This window comes from Kogia breviceps, chromosome 6, assembly GCF_026419965.1.
Source record: "Kogia breviceps isolate mKogBre1 chromosome 6, mKogBre1 haplotype 1, whole genome shotgun sequence".
Lineage (NCBI taxonomy): Eukaryota > Metazoa > Chordata > Mammalia > Artiodactyla > Physeteridae > Kogia > Kogia breviceps.
Genome location: NC_081315.1, coordinates 129,022,414 through 129,044,182, shown reverse-complemented (window position 1 = coordinate 129,044,182; position 21,769 = coordinate 129,022,414). Strand labels below are relative to the sequence as shown.

Genomic DNA, 21,769 nt, shown 5'->3' with positions numbered 1-21,769 from the left:
GCTGGGGCAGTTTCTTAAAATAAGACACCAGTGAAGTCTGCCACATCAATCAACTTTTCCTTTCACGAACAATTTCTCTGTAGTATGTGATGTTTGATAGCATTTTAACCACAGTAGAATTTCTTTTAAAATTGGAGTCAGTCTTCTCAAACCCTGCCACTGCTTTAACTAAGTTTATGTAAAATTCTAACTTCTTTGTTGTCATGTCAACAATTTTCGCAGCATCTTCACTAGGAGTAAATTCCATCTCTAGAAACCACTTTCTTTGCTCATCCATAGGAAGCAACTCCTCAGCCGTTCAAATTGTATCATGAGATTGCAGCAACTCAGTCACATCTTCAGGCTCCAATTCTAATTCCAGTTCTCTTGCTATTTCTACCACATCTGCAGTTACTTCTGCCACTGAAGTCTTGAATCCCTCAAAGTCATCCATAAGGGTTAGAATCAACTTCTTCCAAACTCCTGTGAAAGTTGGTATTGACCTCTGCTGTGAATCATGAATGTTCTTAATGGCATCTAGAATAGTGAATCCTTTTTAGAAGGTTTTCAATTTACTTTGCCCAGATCCAATAGAGGAATCACTACCTATGGTAGCTATATCCTTGCAAAACGTATTTCTTAAATAATAAGACTTGAAAGTCGAAATGATGCCTTGATCCATGGCCTGCAGAATGGATGTTGCGTTAGCAGGCATGAAAACAACATTAATCTTGTTGTACATCTCCATCAGACTTCTTGGATGACCAGGTGAATTGTCAATGAGCAGTAATATTTTGAAAAGAAGCTTTTTTTCTGAGTATTAGGTCTCAACAGTGGGCTTAAAATATTCAGAAAACCATGTTATAAACAAATGTATTGTCAGCCAGGATTTGCTGTTCTATTTATAGAGAGCACAGGCAGAGTAGATTTAGCATCACTGTTAAGAACCCTAGGATTTTTGGAATGGTAAATGAGCACTGGCTTCAAATTAAAGTCACCAGCTGCACTAGCCCCTAACAAGAGTTAACCTGTCCTTTAAAGCTTTAAAGCCAGGCACTGACTTTTCCTCTCTAGCTATTAGAGTCCTAGATGGCATCTTCTTCCAACGTAAGGCTGTCTCATCTACAATGAAAATCTGCTGTCTAGGGTAGCCACCTTCATTAAACCATCTTAGCTAGATCTTTCGGATAACCTGCTGCAGCTTCTCCATCAGCACTTGCTGTTTCACCTTGCACTATGATGTTATGGAGATGGCTTCTTTCCTTAAACATCATGAATCGACATTTGCTCGCTTCAGACTTTTCTTCTGCAGCTTCCTCACCTATCCCACCCTTCAAAGAATTGAAGTGAGTTTGGGCTTTGCTCTGGATTAGGCTTTGGCTTAAGGGAATGTTGTAGCTGGTTTGATCTTCTATCCAGACCACTAAAACTTTCTCCACATCATTCATGTGTTCACTGGAGTAGCACTTAATTCCCTTCAAGAACTTTTCCTTTGCATTCACAACTTGGCTAACTATTTGGCACAAGAGCCCTAGCTTTTAAAGGCCTATCTTGGCTTTTGACATGCCTTCTTCACTAAGCTTAATCATTTCTAGCTTTTGATTGAAAGTGAGAGATGTGACTCTTCCTTTCCCTTGAACACTCAGAGATCATTGTAGGGTTATTAATTGGCCTAATTTCAATACTACTGTGTCTCAGAGAATAGAGAGGCCCAAGGAGAGGGAGCAAGCTAGGGGAACAGATGGTTGGTAGAGCAGTCAGAACACACAACAATTACCAGTTAAGTTCACCATCATATATGGGTGCAGTTCGTGGCACCCTAAAACAATTACAATAGTAACATCAAGGATCACTAATCAAAGATCAACATAAAATTATAATAATAATGAAAAAGTCTGAAATATTGCAATAATTACCAAAGTGTAATACAGAGACACAAAATGAGAAAATACTGTTAGAAAACTAGCTGACAGACTTGCTCATCACAGGGTTGCCACATACCTTAAATTTGTAAAAAAAAGAAAAACACCAGTATCTGTGAAGCACAATAAAGTGAAACACGACAAAATGAGCTGCGCTTGTACTGAGTACTGATCAACTATACATACAAGTGTGGCATATTCTTCTAGGACAATCTCAACATTATTTATAGATTCAAATGGAGACACCCAACAGAAACTGAAAATTAAGAGTTCTCTATTTATAACCTGAATGGAAAAGCTTTCAATTTTATCAATGTTAACTGGGATCAGAGCTGAGAATAGAAATTGGTGATCCTTCCACTCATTTCTCCTGCTACTGAACCCGAAGAAAAGTAAGGTATAAAAAGAAAAGTGGAATGAAAGAGTTAAACTTCTACAATATTGAATAATGGTAAAACTAAAATCTTGATTTTGGCATAGAGTATTTCCTGGTTAAAAGTAATCTACTTTGAGAGCTTCAATATGGTGGAAGAGTAAGACGTGGAGATCACCTTCCTCCTCACAAATACATCAGAAATACATCTACATGCGGAACAAAACACCTCCTGAACACTGGCAGAAGACCTCAGACCTCCCAAAAGGCAAGAAACTCCCCACGTACCTTAGTAGGGTAAAAGAAAAAACAGAGACAAAGAATAGGGACGGCACCTGCACCAGTGGGCGGGAGCTGTGAAGGAGGAAAGATTCCCACACACTAGAAGCCCCTTCGTGCGCGGAGACTGCGGGTGGCGGACGGGGGAAGCTTCGGAGCCACGGAGAAGAGCGCAGCCACAGGGGTGCGGAGGGCAAAGCGGAGAGATTGCCACACAGAGGATCAGTGCCGACCGGCACTCACCAGCCCGGGCGGACGAGGGCTGGGAGCTGAGGCTAGGGCTTCGGTCGGATCCCAGGGAGAGGACTGGGGTTTGCGGCGTGAACACAGCCTGAAGGGGTTAGTGCGCCACGGCTAGCCGGGAGGGAGTCCAGGAAAAGGTCTAGAGCTGCCGAAGAGACAAGAGACTTTTTCTTCCCTCTTTGTTTCCTGGTGCGCAAGTAGAGGGGATTAACAGCGTTGCTTAAAGAAGCTCCAGAGACAGGTGTGAGCCGCGGCTAACAGCACAGACCCCAGAGACGGGCATGGGACGCTAAGGCTGCTAGTGCAGGCACCAAGAAGCCTGTGTTGCGAGCGCAGGTCACTATCCACACCTCCCCTCCAGGGAGCCTGTGCGGCCGTCACTGCCAGGGTCCCGTGATCCAGGGACAACTTCCCCGGGAGAACGCACGGCGCCTCAGGTTGGTGCAACGTCACGCTAGCCTCCACGGCTGCAGGCTTGCCCTGTATCCACACCCCTCCCTCCCCCCGGCCTGAGTGAGCCAGAGCCCCCGAATCAGCTGCTCCTTTAACCCCGTCCTGTCTGAGCCGGAACAGACGCCCTCAGGCGACCTACACACAGCGGCGGGACCACATCCAAAGCTGAGCCCCGGGAGCTGTGCGAACAAAGAAGAGAAAGGAAAATCTCTCCCAGTAGCCTCAGGAGCAACGGATTAAATCTCCACAATCAACTTGATGTATCCTGCATCTGTGGAATACCTGAACAGACAACGAATCACCCCAAATTGAGGAGGTGGACTTTGAGAGCAATGATATATATACTTGTTTCCCTTTTTCTCTTTTTTGTGAGTGTGTACCTGTATGCTTCAGCATGTGATTTTGTCTGTACAGCTTTTCTTTTACCATTTGTCCTAGAGTTCTGTCCTTTTTTTTTTTAACTTAAAAAAAATTTTTTTTTAAGATGTTGGGGGTAGGAGTTTATTAATTAATTTATTTATTTTTTCTGTGTTGGGTCTTCGTTTCTGTGCAAGGGCTTTCTCTAGTTTTGGCAAGTGCGGGCCACTCTTCATCGTGGTGCGTGGGCATCTCACTATCGCGGCCTCTCTTGTTGCAGAGCACAGGCTCCAGATGCGCAGGCTCAGAAGTTGTGGCTCACGGGGCTAGCTGCTCCGCGGCATGTGGGATTCTCCCAGACCAGGGCTTGAACCCGTGTCCCCTGCATTAGCAGGCAGATTCTCAACCACTGCACCACCAGGGAAGCCCCCCAAAGATTTTTCTTAATAATTATTTTTAATTTTAATAACTATTTTATTTTACTTTATCTTCTTTTTTTTTTTCTCCTTTTTATTCTTAGCCATGTGGAGGACAGGCTCTTGTTGCTCTACCCAGGCATCAGGGCTGTGCCACTGAGGTAGGAGAGCCAAGTTCAGGACACTGGTCCACAAGAGACCTCCCAGTTCCACGTAATATCAAATGGCGAAAATCTCCTAGACATCTCCATCTCATCGTCAAGACTCAGCTCCACTCAACGACCAGCAACCTAGAGTGCAGGACACCTTATGCCAAACAACTAGCAAGACAAGAAAACAACACCACCCATTAGCACAGAGGCTGCATAAAATTATAATAAGGCCACAGACACCCAAAAACACACCACCAGATGTGGACCTCCCCACCAGAAAGAAAAGATCCAGCCTCATCCACCAGAACACAGGCACTAGTCCCCTCCACCAGAAGCCTACACAACCCACTGAAACAACCTTAGCCACTGGGACAGACACCAAAAACAACGGAAACTATGAACCTGCAGCCTATGAAAAGGAGACCCCAAACACAGTAAGTTAAGCAAAATGAGAAGACAGAGAAACACACAGCAGATGAAGGAGCAAGGCAAAAACCCACCAGACCTAACAAATGAAGAGAAAATAGGCAGTCTACCTGAAAAAGAATTCAGAATAATGATAGTAAAGAAGATCCAAAATCTTGGAAATAGAATGGAGAAAATACAAGAAATGTTTAACAAGGACCTAGAAGAACTAAGAGCAAGCAGAGATGAACAACACAATAAATGAAATTTAAAATTCTCTAGAAGGGATCAACAGCAGAATAACTGAGGCAGAAGAACAGATAAGTGACCTGGAAGATAAAATAGTGGAAATAACTACCGCAGAGCAGAATAAAGGAAACAATGCAAAGAATTGAGGACAGTCTCAGAGACTTCTGGGAAAACATTAAACACACCAACATTCAAATTATAGGGGTCCCAGAAGAAGAGGAGAAAAAAAAGGGACTGAGAAAATATTTGAAGAGATTATAGTTGAAAACTTTCCTAATATGGGAAAGAAAATAGTTAATCAAGTCCAGGAAGCACGGAGAGTCCCATACAGGATAAATCCAAGGAGAAACACAACAAAACACATATTAATCAAACTATCAAAAATTAAATACAAAGAACAAATATTAAGAGCAGCAGGGGAAAAACAACAAGTAACACATAAGGGAATCCCCATAAGGTTTAACAGCTGATCTTTCAGCAGAAACTCAGCAAGCCAGAAGGGAATGGCAGGACATACTTAAAGTGATGAAAGAGAAAAACCTACAACCAAGATTACTCTACCCAGCAAGAATCTCACTCAGATCTGACGGAGAAATCAAAAGCTTTACAGACAAGCAAAAGCTAAGAGAATTCAGCACCACCAAACCAGCTTTACAAAAATGCTAAAGGACCTTCTCTAGGCAGGAAACACAAGAGAAGGAAAAGAACTACAATAATAAACCCAAAACAATTAAGAAAATGGTAATAGGAACGTACATATCGATAATTACCTTAAATGTAAATGGATTAAATGCTCCAACCAAAAGTCATACACTGGCTGAATGGTTACAAAAACAAGACCTGTATATATGCTGTCTACGAGAGACCCACTTCAGACCTAGGGACACATAAAGGCTGAAAGTGAGGGTATGGAAAAAGATACTCCATGCAAATGGAAATCAAAAGAAAGCAGGAGTAGCAATTCTCATATCACACAAAATAGACTTTAAAATAAAGACTATTACAAGAGACAAAGAAGGACACTACATAATGATCAAGGGATCAATCCAAGAAGAAGATATAACAATTGTAAATATTTATGCACCCAACTAAGGAGCACCTCAATACAAAGGGCAAATACTAACAGCCATAAAAGGGGAAATCGACAGAAACAAAATCATAGTAAGGGACATTAATACCCCACTTTCACCAATAGTCAGATCATCCAAAATGAAAATAAATAAGGAAACACAAGCTTTAAATGATACATTAAACAAGATGGACTTAATTGATATTTATAGGACATTCCATCCAAAAACAACAGAATACACATTCTTCTCAAGTGCTCATGGAACATTCTCCAGGATAGATCATATTTTGGGTCACAAATGAAGCCTTCATAAATTTAAGAAAATTGAAATCGTATCAAGTATCTTTTCCGACAATAATGCTATGAGACTAGATATCAATTACAGGAAAAAATCTGTAAGACATACTAACACATGGAGGCTAAACAACATACTACTTAATAACCAAGAGATCACTCAAGAAATCAAAGAGGAAATCAGAAAATACCTAGAAACAAATGACAACGAAAACACAACAACCCAAAACCTATGGGATGCAGTAAAAGCAGTTTTAAGAGGGAAGTTTATAGCTATACAAGCCTACCTTAAGAAACAAATAAACAACCTCACATTACTCCTAAAGCAATTAGAGAAAGAAGAACAAAAAACATCCTACAGTTAGCAGAAGGAAAGAAATCATAAATATCAGCTCAGAAATAAATGAAAAAAAAATGAAGGAAACGAGAGCAAAGATCAATAAAACTAAAAGCTGGTTCCTTGAGAAGATAAACAAAATTGATAAACCATTAGCAAGACTTATCAAGAAAAAAAGGGAGAAGACTCAAATCAATAGAATTAGAAATGAAAAAGAAGTAACAACTGACACTGCAGAAAAACAAAGGATCCTGAGAGATTACTACAAGCAACTCTATGCCAATAAAATGGACAACCTGGAAGAAATGGACAAATTCTTAGAAATGCACAACCTTCAAAGACTGAACCAGGAAGAAATAGACAATATGAACAGACCAATCACAAGCACTGAAATTGAAACTGTGATAAAAAATCTTCCAACAAACAAAAGTCCAGGACCAGATGGCTTCACAGGTGAATTCTATCAAACATTTAGAGAAGAGCTAACACCTATCCTTCTCAAACTCTTCCAAAAGATAGCAGAGGGAGGAGCACTCCCAAACTCATTTATGAGGCCATCATCACTCTGTTTCCAAAACCAGACAAAGATGTCACAAAGAAAGAAAACTACAGGCCAATATCACTGATGAACATAGATGCAAAAATCCTTAACAAAATACTAGCAAACAGAATCCAACAGCACATTAAAAGGATCATACACCATGATCACGTGGGGTTTATTCCAGGAATGCAAGGATTCTTCAATATACACAAATCAATCAACGTGATACACCATATTAACAAATTGAAGGAAAAAAACCATATGATCATCTCAATAGGTGCAGTGAAAGCTTTCAACAAAAGTCAACACCCGGGCTTCCCTGGTGGCGCAGTGGTTGAGAATCCGCCTGCCGCTGCAGGGGACACGGGTTCGTGCCCCGGTCCGGGAAGATCCCACGTGCCGCAGAGCGGCTGGGCCCGTGAGCCATGGCCGCTGAGCCTGTGCTCCGCAATGGGAGAGGCCACAACAGTGAGAGGCCCGCGTACCACAAAAAAAAAAAAAAGTCAACACCCATTGATGACAAAAACCCTCCATAAAGTAGGCATAGAGGGAACTTTCCTCAACATAATAAAGGCCATATGTGACAAACCCACAGCCAACATCATCCTCAATGGTGAAACACTGAAACCATTTCCACTAAGATGAGGAACAAGACAAGGGTGCCCACTCTCACCATTATTCAACACAGTTTTGGAAGTTTTAGCCACAGCAATCAGAGAAGAAAAAGAAATAAAAGGAATCCAAATCGGAAAAGAAGTAAAGCTGTCAGTGTTTGCAGATGACATGATACTATACATAGAGTATCCTAAAGATGCTACCAGAAAACTACTAGAGCTAATCAATGAATTTGGAAAAGCAGCAGGACCCAAAATTAATGCACAGAAATCTCTTGCATTCCTATACACTAATGATGAAAAATCTGAAAGTGAAATTAAGAAAACACTCCATTTACCACTGTAACAAAAAGAATAAAATACCTAGGAATAAACCTACCTAAGGAGACAAAAGACCTGTATGCAGAAGATTATAAGACACTGATGAGAGAAATTAAAGATGACTACCCAAAGCAATCTACAGATTCAATGCAATCCCTATCAAACTACCACTGGCATTTTTCACAGAACTAGAACAAAAAATTTCACAATTTGTATGGAAACAGAAAACACCCCAAATAGCCAAAGCAATCTTGAGAAAGAAAAACGGAGCTGGAGGAATCAGGCTCCCGGACTTCAGACTGTACTACAAAGCTACAGTAATCAAGACAGTATGGTATTGGCACAAAAACAGAAATATAGATAAATGGAACAGGATAGAAAACCCAAAGGATAAACCCACGCACATATGGTCAACTTATCTTTGATAAAGGAGGCAAGAATATACAGCGGAGAAAAGACAGCCTCTTCAATAAGTGGTGCTGGGAAAACTGGACAGCTACGTATAAAAGAATGAAATTAGAATCACCATACACAAAAATAAACTCAAAATGGATTAAAGACCTAAATGTAAGGCCAGACACCATCAAACTCTTAGAGGAAAACATAGGCAGAACAGTCTGTGATATAAATCACAGCAAGATCCTTTTTGACCCACCTCCTAGAGTAATGGAAATAGAAACAAAAATAAACAAAGGGGACCTAATGAAACTTAAAAGCTTTTGCACAGCAAAGGAAACCATAAACAAGATGAAAAGACAACCCTCAGAATGGGAGAAAATATTAGCAAATGAAGCAACTGACAAAGGATTAATCTCTAAAACATACAAGCAACTCTTGCAGCTCAATATCAAAAAAAAAAACAATCTAGTCCAAAAATGGGCGGAAGATCTACATAGACATTTCTCCAAAGAAGATATACAGATAGCCAACAAACACATGAAAGAACGCCCAAAATCATTAGAGAAATGCAAATCAAAACTATAATGGGGGGCTTCCCTGGTGGCGCAGTGATTGAGAGTCCGCCTGCCGGTGCGGGGAGCGCGGGTTCGTGCCCCGGTCTGGGAGGATCCTGCGTGCCGCGGGGCAGCTGGGCCCATGGGCCATGGCCGCTGGGCCTGCGCGTCCGGAGCCTGTGCTCCGCAACGGGAGAGGCCACGGCAGTGAAAGGCCTGCGTACCACAAAAACAAAACAAAACAAAACAAAACAAAACAAAAAACTATAATGGGATATCATCTCACACCGGTCAGAATGGCCATCATCAAAAAAATCTACAAACAATAAATACTGGAGCGGGTGTGGAGAAAAGGGAACACTCTTGCACTGTTGGTGGGAATGTAAATTGATAGAGCCACTATGGAGAACAGTATGGAGGATCCTTAAAAAACTAAAAATAGAACTACCATATGACCCAGCAATCCCACTACTGGGCATATACCCTGAGAAAACCATAATTCAAAACGAGTCATGTACCAAAATGTTCATTGCAGCTCTATTTACAACAGCCAGGACAAGGAAGCAACCTACGTGTCCATCAACGGATGAATGGATAAAGAAGATGTGGCACATATATACAATGGAATATTACTCAGCCAGAAGGCGGAACAAACTTAGTTATTTGTAGTGAGGTGGATGGACCCAGAGGCTGTCATACAGAGTGAAGTAAGGCAGAAAGAGAAAAACAAATACCGTATGCTAACACATATGTATGGAATCTTAAAAAAAAAAAAAAAAAAAAAAACGAAAAGAAAACGGTCAGAAGAACCTAGGGGCAATACGGAAAGAAAGATACAGACCTACTAGGGAAGGGACTTGAGGATACGGGGAGAGGGAAATGTAAGCTGGGACTAAGTGAGAGAGTGGCATGGACATATATACGCTACCAAACGTAAAATAGATAGCTAGTGGGAAGCAGCCACATAGCACAGGGAGATCAGGTCAGTGCTTCGTGACCACCTAGAGGGGTGGGATAGGGAGGGTGCGGGGGAGGGAGATGCAAGAGGGAAGAGATATGGGGATATATGTATATGTATAAGTCATTCACTTTGTTATAAAGCAGAAACTGACACACCATTGTAAAGCAATTATACTCCAATAAAGATGTTTTAAAAAAAGTAATCTACTTTTCCCAATGTGCTTTCCTGTTCAATTGTTAGTACTTAAAACTATAAAAATGCACAAGAGTAGTTGGCAGGGAAGACTGGGATCTTGGAAGTGATAGAAGACACTATTCCGTCTAGACAAGAAGAAGCAAAAAAAAAAAATTCAAAAGCCCTGCCAAGGACCAATATGGAATTAATAGAATTTCTACAGGTTGTTGTACTATCTATTCCAAAAAAAAAAAAAATCTGTTATTTAGTAAAGCATCATAGAAGCCCTCAATCTTCTGCGTCTGTAAGAAATAAAATACAGAATACAGTACTGCTTTTAAAAAACAGAAACTCAAATTCCTTCCAATTATCCTGAAGGTACAAGAAGAATAAAATGTAATTATGGTCAATTAAACTATTTAACTCATATCTTTGCACCAGAAAAGTAATGCTAATGAGCTCATCCTAGGAAATTCAACTCACTTGTCACATTCTGATGTTTTAGTCTCATCTGAAAAAGCGCCAAATGAAAATACAGCTGCAAATTTTGAATACGTAGTGAAACAGATAACCTTTTGATTATTCATATAATTAAGAGGTTTGCTAGTTTTTAAAATGGGAGTAAATGAGGAATTTTTATTTAAATAATGACATTTGGTAGACACTCAATTTGACCACCACTACCTCTAAGTTTAACCTGGATCCAAGACTGCAGATGGGTTTGGGGCTATACAGGTAGTCCTGAGGCTCTGGCTGCAGTTCATTTTCCAAAAGTGGGTTCACGTGAAAGTAGAGTCCTATATTTTTTTTTTTTTTTTTTTTTTTTTTTTGCGGTATGCGGGCCTCTCACTGTTGTGGCCTCTCCCGTTGCGGAGCACAGGCTCCGGACGCACAGGCTCAGCGGCCATGGCTCACGGGCTTAGTTGCTCCGCGGCATGTGGGATCTTCCCGGACCAGGGCACGAACCCGTGTCTCCTGCATCGGCAGGCGGACTCTCAACCACTGCGCCACCAGGGAAGCCCTAGAGTCCTATATTTTTAATTGGCTTTTGGCTTATTCTGAACCAAAGGTCCAAATTCTGAAAACTGCAATCCAAAAGTAATATCAAAAGTGTACAGATGGATTATTTCCAAATAATAAAGGATAACCTAAAACTACATAAAATAAAAATAGAGAAAGACAGGAGGAGGGGGTTGTTAAGATGTATATATGAATTACATAAACTTGATGGAATTAATTTGTATATATTTGGCTAAGAATGAATTTTATCAGAAATGATTGTTGTGACATATACACAATGACTTATTGTAACAATAATATATAAATACAAATATTAAAAGCACTGTATTTTTTTATTTACCTTAAGAAAATAAGAATTTTTAATAGATCAAGAAAGCAACATGTTCTGCAGAAAATATAAAGGATTATTGCATATCCTGCCAGACTAGACAGCTTAACTCTATTATAGGCATCTGTATTCCAAAATTGTTAAATTCACTTACAGTAGTAAATTCACTAAAGAAATTAGTTGCTTTATAAAATATGAAAAATCTGAAGAATGTTTCATGAGGGTAATAATGGCCTATATTGTACTTTGGTACAGAAGAAGGATGATATACTCTTTTAAAAATATTTTTCAAATATCTGAAATTGACCATCTAATATGTTTTTTCATGAAAATTATAGTTATTTGCTCATTTATTCAACAAATACTGATTGGACATCTATTATGTGCTAGTCGTATGCTAAGTACTAGGGATAAAAATAAAAAGTAAGAACCTCTGGTCTTATGGAACTTCAAATTCATTTAAAAGCCATCCAGGTATACCCTTGATCTAAAAATTTAACATTTTTATAGGGAGGAGAAGAGACATAACTGATAGCTACCTCTCATTTTCTTTTAAAATCTCTATTTATCAAAAAAAAAAAAAAAAAAAAAGATGTTAAAATAAAATCTCTATTTATCTAAAACGTATCCAGTATTATTCCTTGTAATAAAGAACTTTTCAGTGAAGAAAATAATCTAGTGGAAAGTAAAAAGAGAAAAGGACTAAAGTGAAAATAAAATGAGATTTTGCTTAAGCTCTTTGAAATTTTACATTTTTATCACATGATTAAAAATTAGAACCACCTTTCTGGGGTAAAAAAAGAAAACGATATTTGTCACAAACTTTAAAAATCACATATTTTAGTCTGGTAATTCCACTTCATCAAAATCAAAAATGCAAAGATTTGGACACAAATATGTTTATATGAGAGAAAAAGAGAAAAAACCCTAAATATCTGAGAATGGAAGAAAGATAAAACAGTTACAGTTTATCAACATAATAGTCTATTATGCTGTCAATAAAAAGATGTTTGCCAAGAAATTTTAGAGTAAAACATTTATCATATAACTTTAAATGAAAAAAGCAGAACATAAAACTATATATATCCTAAGATTATCTATATTAAAATACCTATATGCACAGAAGAAAATCTATAAAAGTCTAAAAAATCTATTGGAACTGTGACAAAATATTAACAGTTATCTCTGGGTGAAAAACTGAAATTTCACAATGCATATTAGCACATTCAAAGATTCTAAGGATTCCTCAAGTAAAGAAATATATTTGACTTTCATCACTGATTAATTGTAAAATACATTTGACTTTTAACATACCAATCACCAATTCAGAAAGTCCAAAAAAAGGAAACATTACATTTAAGTAAGTGGCTAACACTTGTGGTCTTCTGAAATTAATAATGCACTATAATTGGCAACATTCCAACCTTAAGACATTTCTTTCAAACTTTAGCAAGTGTGATTTAGAAGGTTTAATTTCACACACTAAAATCTTTTCTCAAAAGATGTTGCATGCTCACTTTGCTATTTAAAAAAAAGCCTGTAATTAACTAGCTACTTGAAACAGGTTTTCTATAGCAAAATAAATATTAAATCTTCTGCAGAAATAATTTGGAGATATTTTTGTAGGTGTAACAGCCAGAAATCAGAAGAGTGAACTTTAGGAATCCAATTACAGAACTGTTGACTTCTCAGGAAAATTTTTACAATCTGAAGTGAGCATGAAAAGCAATGTAAGAAAGTACTCTGACCAAGGCTAATCACTTTGGAGCTCATGAGTAACATCATAGTACACCATGGCCTTAGACCAAATAATAAAACGCCAAATGGAAAATGGCACAAGTCCATGGATTGTAAATATTGTAGCAAAAGAAAATAAAGGAAAAACTATTTCATTAGAGCAATTAAAAATGCAGTTGTAGTACTAGTTCCTATGATGAATAAACCAGTTCAGCAGTTCTAAGAGTGGACAGCCACTGTTTAAACACATTATCATTGGCAATAACTTTAAGTTTAAAAGCCGGCTGTAGGTTTCCTTAGCTCCTAAACTTTTTTAATCACTAAAATGTTTTGGGATGGTGCAGTTGGTTATAACCCCATCCCCTGAAATTTTCACATGAGGCATTTGATGATTAGGTGTCTACCTGACCCATTACATTATGTTGCGGTACCCAATAAAATACAGATAAATACTGCAAATATTCATACTAATATTGGTATTCATACCAATCAATGTCCCCGAGCTTTAGACCATAAGTTCCAAAGAAGTGAAGTTTCTACTAACCCAACAACAATCATTCTTCATTCTATAATTCCATTTGTCAAATTATTCATACGAAATGAGCATGTTCTGCTACAGAGCTTCTGAAAAAACCCAAAGTTGAGCTTTCAGTAGTAAATTTGAAAATGTTTCAAAAAGAATTCAAAATCACATTAAGCAGCCTAAACTAGCAGTTAGTCCTTGGGAATGTTCTTATCTCCAGGGTACCATTTCCCAGCCTAAACTTACAAAACAACTGTGTTCTATAAGGAGCTAACAAGTGCCTGCTTCACTTAGCTTTTGCTAATGACCATAAAATTTAGTGGCTCAAAATAACTTTATTATTTCTGACAATTCCGAGGGTTAACTGGTTTCTCCTGGTTGGGGCAAACTTTGATTGGAGTGGGATAGTCTAGCATGGGATCACATGTCTGACAACTGGTGATGACTAGAATGAGGGGGTCTCAACTAGGAGGGCTCATCTCTGTTCATACAGTCTCTCATCCTGCAGGAAGCTAGTACAGATTTCTTAACAAAGCTAAGGCAATGGCAAAAACCAGCAGGAGAAGGCAAGCCCTAAGCACTTTCAAGCCTGCTTGCATTATGGCTGCTAACACTCCACTGGCCAAAGCAAGGTACATGACCAAGTGCAGATTCAAGGATGGAAAACTTGACTCCCTAGCGTTTAGAGTAGGAGCTACAAGACTGCAGTGCAAAAGGGCAAACACAGTGAAGGGAAGAATTTGTGGTCATTTTTTGCAATCTACCACACTGCAAAATGCTGGTAAGTCTCTGCTTCACGTGGTCCATGGTAAAATAAGTTTAAATAACAGCTCTCTTTTGACACTTCAAAATACATATTGACATATTACAATATAATATAATGCAGAACACACTGCCAATGCTTGTTTCAATGTTCATTTTCTAAAAATATTAATATATTCAAAGAAAACTATAAGGCCATCCCCCACCCCCTGAATATTAGGCCCATGTGTGTCACAGGTGATGTAACAGGTGGTCCATGCATAAAAGGTAACTTCTGTTGCCCTTGTGGTGATCTCACTGAAAACTCTGCAGAGACAGTCAATGATGAAGTACATGTAAAAGAACCCAAGGAAACATCAAGCATCATTAGTAGAAAGTATCATAACTAGAAGCCTTTTTTTGGTTCTAAAATTAGCCTAGTTGACATTTTCTTGTAAAACTAAACATGGAATTAGTATACAACCCAGTAACTGTACTACACTTGGGCATTTGTTCCAGAGAAATGAAAACTTATATTCACACAATACCTGTAGAAAAATGTTCATAGAAGCTTTATTCATAATAGCTCCAAACTGGAAACAACCCAGATGTCCTTCAACTGGTGAATAGTTAAACAAACTATTGTACACATATACAATGGAATACTACTCAGCAAAAGAAAGGAACAAACTATTGATATATAACAACTTGAATGAATCACCAGGGAATTACAGTAAGCGAAAAAAACTAATTCCAAACAATTGCATAATGTATAACTCCATTTATATAACACTTCTGAAATGACAGAATTTTGGAAATGGATGCAGGAACAACGTGGGTGTAGTTATGAAAGGGCAAAGCAAGGGATCATTGTGGTGATGGAAATCCTCAGTATCTTGATTCTGGTGATGGATACACAAAACTTTACATGTAATAAAACTGCACAGAACTAAACACACAGACAGAGACACACACGTACACATAAATGAGTACAGGCAACACTGGGGAAATCTGCAAAAGATCGATGATTCTATCAATATCCTGCTTGTGATATTGTATTATAGTTTTGTAAGATGTTACCATTGGCGAGGTGGGGGGAACTGGGTAAAGGATACATACGCTCTCCCTAAAGTATTTCTTACAACTGTACTAAATCTACAATTATCTCCATAAAAATTTCAATTAGAAAAAACTTTTTTTTAAGTTTAGCTTAGGAAGGTAGTTTCCCTGGGGCCTTAGTTTCTTTCAGAGTTTAATTCAAACAGTGTGGCTAGCATGAGGGTACAAATGACTTACATTTGGGACATCAATTGCTACCTCCCTCATGGCACTGGGCCTGATGTCATTCATCCCCTGCAAGAAATCTTTCAGAGTAATCTTCACCAACCCAGCCATCTTGCTATCAGGGAGGTTAGGGTGTTTCCTCAAGACTCTCCTCAAGGCATGAAGACCTGTGAAGAGAAAAGTAACACAAGCTTTGTCTTCCACCTCATAAATACACACTGAACCATTACCAATAAGAATAATAACAAAAAATCCAAAGCTCATGCATATTATAACATTTAAAATTGTGTGTGCTTGTGCACATGTGTGTGTGCGTGTACAGAGGCGGGGGGGTGGGGAGGGAGAAGGGATAATGTGGGGGATGAAGGCAAAAATGTAAATGCTTAGTTTGGGTGGTAAAAATATGACAAACTGCTATGAAATATGAAAAGACAGATATTTCACGTATGTGAAATAAAATTTACAAAACAACTTCCACAAAAAAGACCATAAAGTTTTGTCAAAATAACCTGTTTGGAGAATTTCTTTGAAAAGAGTAAAATATTGAAACAGTAACATACCTTTTGCCCTGCCCTTTTTGTTAATACACACATACCAGAGTTACAAGTTCTGTAAGGTATTGGCGAACATCTTGAAGGAAATGTTCAGCTGGCAGTTAGAAATGTGGTTTTGGAATTCAAGACAGAATCCAACTTCAGAGTTATGTGTATACACACGAGATCTGATACTATAGGAGTAGTAAGAGACCTATAAAAGGGAAGCTAGGGGCTTCCCTGGTGGCACAGTGGTTGAGAGTCCACCTGCCGATGCAGGGGACATGGGTTCGTGCCCCGGTCCGGGAAGATCCCACATGCCGCGGAGCAGCTGGGCCCGTGAGCCATGGCCGCTGAGCCTGCGCGTCCGGAGCCTGTGCTCTACAACCGGAGAGGCCACAACAGTGAGAGGCAGAGATAGAGAAGTAGAATCAGAATAGTAAAATACTACAAAGCCAAAAAGATGATCAACCAAGTTAAATTTAGAGAGATGCAAAATAACTTAAAAGAGATCATGCTGACCTAAAACACTACGGATGTTACGTTCTCTGTTTTTGCTGTTTGCTTGGAGTTTAAGCACTGATAGGACTGAGTACCCCAAGCCATCCCCCCATCAAAGTTGTCAGATTTAGAGCCCCTTGATCTGTGACAAAGACCTCTAGCCTAGAGGGCAGCAAAGTCCCTATGTGCTCTTTGCCTGAGGGTATTTTGTAATGAAGTGCTTTATTTGTGTTCTAGTACACAATCAAGTTCCACTTTGAAGAATCTCAGTCTCAGAGACCTCTTAGAAATCCAGTCTGAATAACTGAACTTGCCCTGGGACACCAACAAGCTCCATCATTTTTAATGTCTTTTTGTCTAAAATGTTATGCCTCAGTGAATTTTTACTAAATTAAAATGATACCATAATTGTCATCTTACTTGCCTTCATTTGTTTGAACTTTGAAACAGAAGCATTGGTTCAAGGAAGGAAAACACAAACTCCCCCAAACAGAGGTTTGGATATCTTTGACTACTAAGGAAAAACAGTGAATAACACACCACTCAGAAAATAGATCCACAGTAATCTTTCCCAAGGAAAGCTATCATTGCGAGTCTAATATTCATGGAGGTCTCCGAGACAGTAGGCTAACCAGAAAAAAAGCTACAAAAGAGGAAACTGAAGATATATGTAAAAAGATCACTATTTTCTATGGAAAATTTCTTAGGCCATACTCTGCAATCTGAAGTCTATGTCACTTATTTAAGTCCATCTTACAAATACCTATATGGTTTTCTGCCTTCCAAAAATGTTGAAAGATAATTCTTCACAAGCACTAACTGCCTCTGTTTCAGACTATCTTTTCAAGGATGTCTGTATACAGGAAAACAGAGTGTCTCCCTCCAAAGCAAAGGGCAGATATGCTTACTGCCCACTGCAAAAGATTAAGGTTCCCTAAGCTCAAGGTTCTCCTGTAATGCCACCTTATAAGGACTCAGATGCCACCCAGCCCTTTTTGTATCTCTTTGTGAAAAGTGAGGCTCCGGGAGCTGGTGTAAATGCTGCTTCTCTGGCTACTTCTGTTGCTGTAAGTAGTAGTCTATCCTTTGACTCTGACCCAGGAATACCGTGTCTTCTGAAAGTACTTGTGAAACTTGTTAACTTGCAAGTAGGGTAAAATCACAAACCTTCACAGTTCTTGACATGAAAATAAAAGTTTACTTTAAATTAGGTTGTTTCACTGCCCAACATACCTTTTAAATGGTGCAATCATAAAAAACTAAGTAAATCCTTAGTAATAAGGCACTGTGTTGTATTAAACAGCACCTTGGTGACCTGAAAGAATTAAAGCAGTTCTAAAAAGTCTTAAATAAATGGAAGTGATCAAAAGACCAAAAGAATCTAACACTTCATGTCCCAAACGGCTACCTGGCAATACTTGTCAATATCTCTAATTTAGACCAGATACCTTACTCTTACCAGTCAGCCTCACCAAAACAGAAGGACCCACGCAGCTCATGTAGGGCTCACACCTGAAACCCTAGAGTGACCAGGGTCCCCAACCCCCGGGCTGGGGACTGTTAGGAACCGGGCCACGGAGCAGGAGGTGAGTACTGGGCGAGCAAGCAAAGCTTCATCTGCCGCTCCCCATTGCTCACATTACCGCCTGAACCATCCCTCCCCCCTACCACACACAAAAAAATTATCTCCCAAGAAACCAGTCCCTGGTGCCAAAAAGGTTGGGGACCGCTGCCCTAGAGCATATAGCTCTAGTAACCAGAGGGGAGTGTGCTGCTGGGCCCCATAGAACGTCACCTAAAAAAGGCCACTTCTCCAAAATCAGCCAACATACCTGACCTTCCCAACACAGAAAAAAAAAACACAGCAAAATCTGCAAAATGAGGAGACAGAGGAATATGTTCCAAATAAAGGAACAAGACAAAGGACTCAGAAAAAGGACAAAACAAAGGGGAGATAAGCAAGCTACTCAGTAGAGACTTCAACATAATAATCATAAAGATGCTCAGCTAACACAGAATGGATGAACACAGTGAAAATTTTAACAGAGAGAAAATATAATGAAGAAAACAAAGGTAAAGAATACAATTACTGGGGACTTCCCTGGTGGCGCAGTAGTTAAGAATCCACCTGCTAACGCAGGGGACAAGTTTGATCCCTGGTCTGGGAGGATCCCACATGCCGCAGAGCAACCAGTCCCGTGAGCTACAACTACTGAGCCTGCGCTCTAGAGCCCATGAGCCACAACTACTGAGCCTGCGTGCCACAACTACTGAAGCCCACACGTCTAGAGCTGGTGCTCCACAACAAGAGAAGCCACCGCAACAAGAAACCCGTGCACCACAATGAAGCGTAGTAGCCGCTCGCCACAACCAGAGAAAGCCTGCATGCAGCAACGAAGACCCAATGCAGCCAAAAATAAATAAATAAAATAAATTTATAAAAATAAAGAATACAATAACTGATAAAATCCAATATATACAAACAGCTCATAAAAATCAAAGAATATATATGTACACACACACTCACACACACATACACACACAAACACAGGAATATTATTCCGCCATAAAAAAGAATGAAATACTGCCATTTGCATCAATGTGGATGGACCTAGAGAATATTATGCGTAGTGAAACAACTCAGACAGAAAGAGGCAAATACTATATGACATCACTTACATATGGAATCTAAAAAATAATACAAATGAATGTATAAACAAAACAGAATGAGACTTAGACACAGAAAACAAACCTGTGGTTACCAAAGGGGAGAGGGAAGTGGGGTGGGACAAATTAGGGGTATGGGCTTAACAGATACAAACTACTATATACAAAATAGATAAGCAACAATGATTTACTATACAGCACAGGAAAGTACACCCATTATCTTATAATAACCTATAATGGAATATAAACTGCAAAAATACTGAATCATTATGTTATACACCTGAAATTAACACAACACTATTATAAATCAAATATACTTCAAAAAAAAGAACACAATAACTAAAATAAAAGATATGCTAGAAGGAATCAACAGTAGATTACATTATACAGAAGAATGCATCAGCAAACTAGAAGACAGAGTAGTAGAAATCACCATGTTCTAAATAGTTGGGACCTAGAGAAAAGCTGCAGGAATAGTTTTGCCTCCCCTCGCCAATAAAGCCGAGGACTATTCTTTAAATACAGTAAAAGATCTGCCAAAGAAGAGCTTCTAATGAAGTACTGGAATCAACAAGAGAAGCTGAGCAGAGGCTGTGATAACTCCAGAGCTCACGATACCCATGTAGAGGTAGCAGGGAGGGGAATGCAATCAGTATGGAATAGCACATAAAATCATTCTACTTATTTCTCCTAATTCTTTTCTTCTTCCATTCATTTCTGTCTCATCTTTATTAAATCTTTGTTTTTTAGGATTTATTATTTTTTTAATAATAATGCACAGCTTTTTATTTCTCAACCTTTTTTCATTTCTAACATAAGAATTTCAGGTTGTAAATTTCCCTGTAAGAATTGCTTTAGCCGTATAACCACAGATTTTGATCATTCAATTCCAAATAGCTTTTTATTTGCAAATTACAGTTCAACCAATAATTTATTTAAAATATTCTAATTTCCAAACTGTGAAGGTTTTTTAACTGACTGAATTTAACTTCGAGAACAAGGTTTGTATGAAATGAATTTTTCGAATGGCAAATTCATAAACATTCTCTACCTGTTTGAATATGTATATATGTTGTTGGTTCAGTGTTCCAAATACATATCCATTAGATCAAGTTTGTTGATAGTGTTCTTCAAACCTTCTCTATCCTCAACGACTGACAGAGATGTGTTAAAACTCACTAAAATGGTTGTTCTGTTCATTTCTCCTTGTAGTTACAAAAATTTTTGTTTTATATGTTTCAAAGCTACCCTGTCAAGTACATCAGATTTAAAACAGTTATAGCTTCCCAGTGAACTGAATGTTTTATCAATATACGGTAGTCATCCTTATCTTCAGGAGTGAGTTTTGCATTAAAATTATTCTAATTCTTACCACTTCCTTTTCTTGCTTTCTTTGAGACTCAATCTTTTGTGCTTTTCACATTCCATTTTGCCTTCTATTTAATTTTAAAGTTATACACTCTCTATTATTTTAATGGTTATACTAAAAATGTTAACTTAACATACATATTTAAGTATAGTTAATCAAAGTAAAGTTAATCATGAGGCTGCAAGGAAATTAATAGGTAAGCCAGTGACATAGATCTCCACATTATTCTTCCACAGACAAGGTTTTTTAACATCCAGAATGAACATTTGTTTTTTTGATCTCTACCATGTCATTATTTCCTCCATTTTATATTTTATTTGCATCTACTTTTCTCTTTCACCAAAAACTTCCACTAGTGTGGTTCTGTCTCTTGAATGGACCTTGATCTGACTTCATAATCTTAAAAATATTGTCAAATAATGAGATTATTTTAAACTTTGTTGCTTTGTTCTCAAGTCTATTGACTCTACCCATAACATTTTAAATTTCTTTCATGTTTGGGTTTACTGTGTTGCTCTTTTCCAACTATCTGAGTTGAATGCATTTATTTTTAACCCCTCCTGTTTCCTGATAACTGTTTTTGTTATAATTCCCTCTTAGATAAAATCTAAAACAGTTTTTACTACCATTCTATTCTTAACATTTAGTTCCTTATATAATTTCTTTTGTAGCTCACACAGAGATTATATGAGCATTATGTAACTTAGTTTTCAGTTGTACCAGTTACTAAATTATTGACTTTCAGCTCCAAAATGCATACTTCTAAACTTGGCTTTGTGATACTTGGGGCTGAGACTCTGCAAACTACACTTTGGCTCCGTGGTAGGCTTTGCCAACGCTAGAGCAAAGCTCTAGAGAGAGACTGCAGATGAAGGGGAGAGAAGGGACTAACTCTTTACTTCTGTGGCCTTCCTGTCTGTCTGTCATTCCTGTGACCACCACTCTAGTAACCCCTAACAGACATCAGCACCAAC

At 38.6% G+C, this 21,769-nt stretch overlaps 1 protein-coding gene across 3 annotated transcripts in view; it reads right to left on the bottom strand.

Moving 5' to 3' along the window:
* AFG2A (AFG2 AAA ATPase homolog A) overlaps positions 1-21,769 on the bottom strand; it is a 335,245-nt gene that overhangs the window by 278,810 nt on the left and 34,666 nt on the right. For all 3 annotated transcript variants that reach the window (XM_059066777.2, XM_067036617.1, XM_059066775.2), the window contains exon 10: positions 15,738-15,892. In XM_059066777.2, the coding sequence (XP_058922760.1) occupies positions 15,738-15,892 (155 nt within the window). The remainder of the gene's footprint in view (positions 1-15,737; positions 15,893-21,769) is intronic.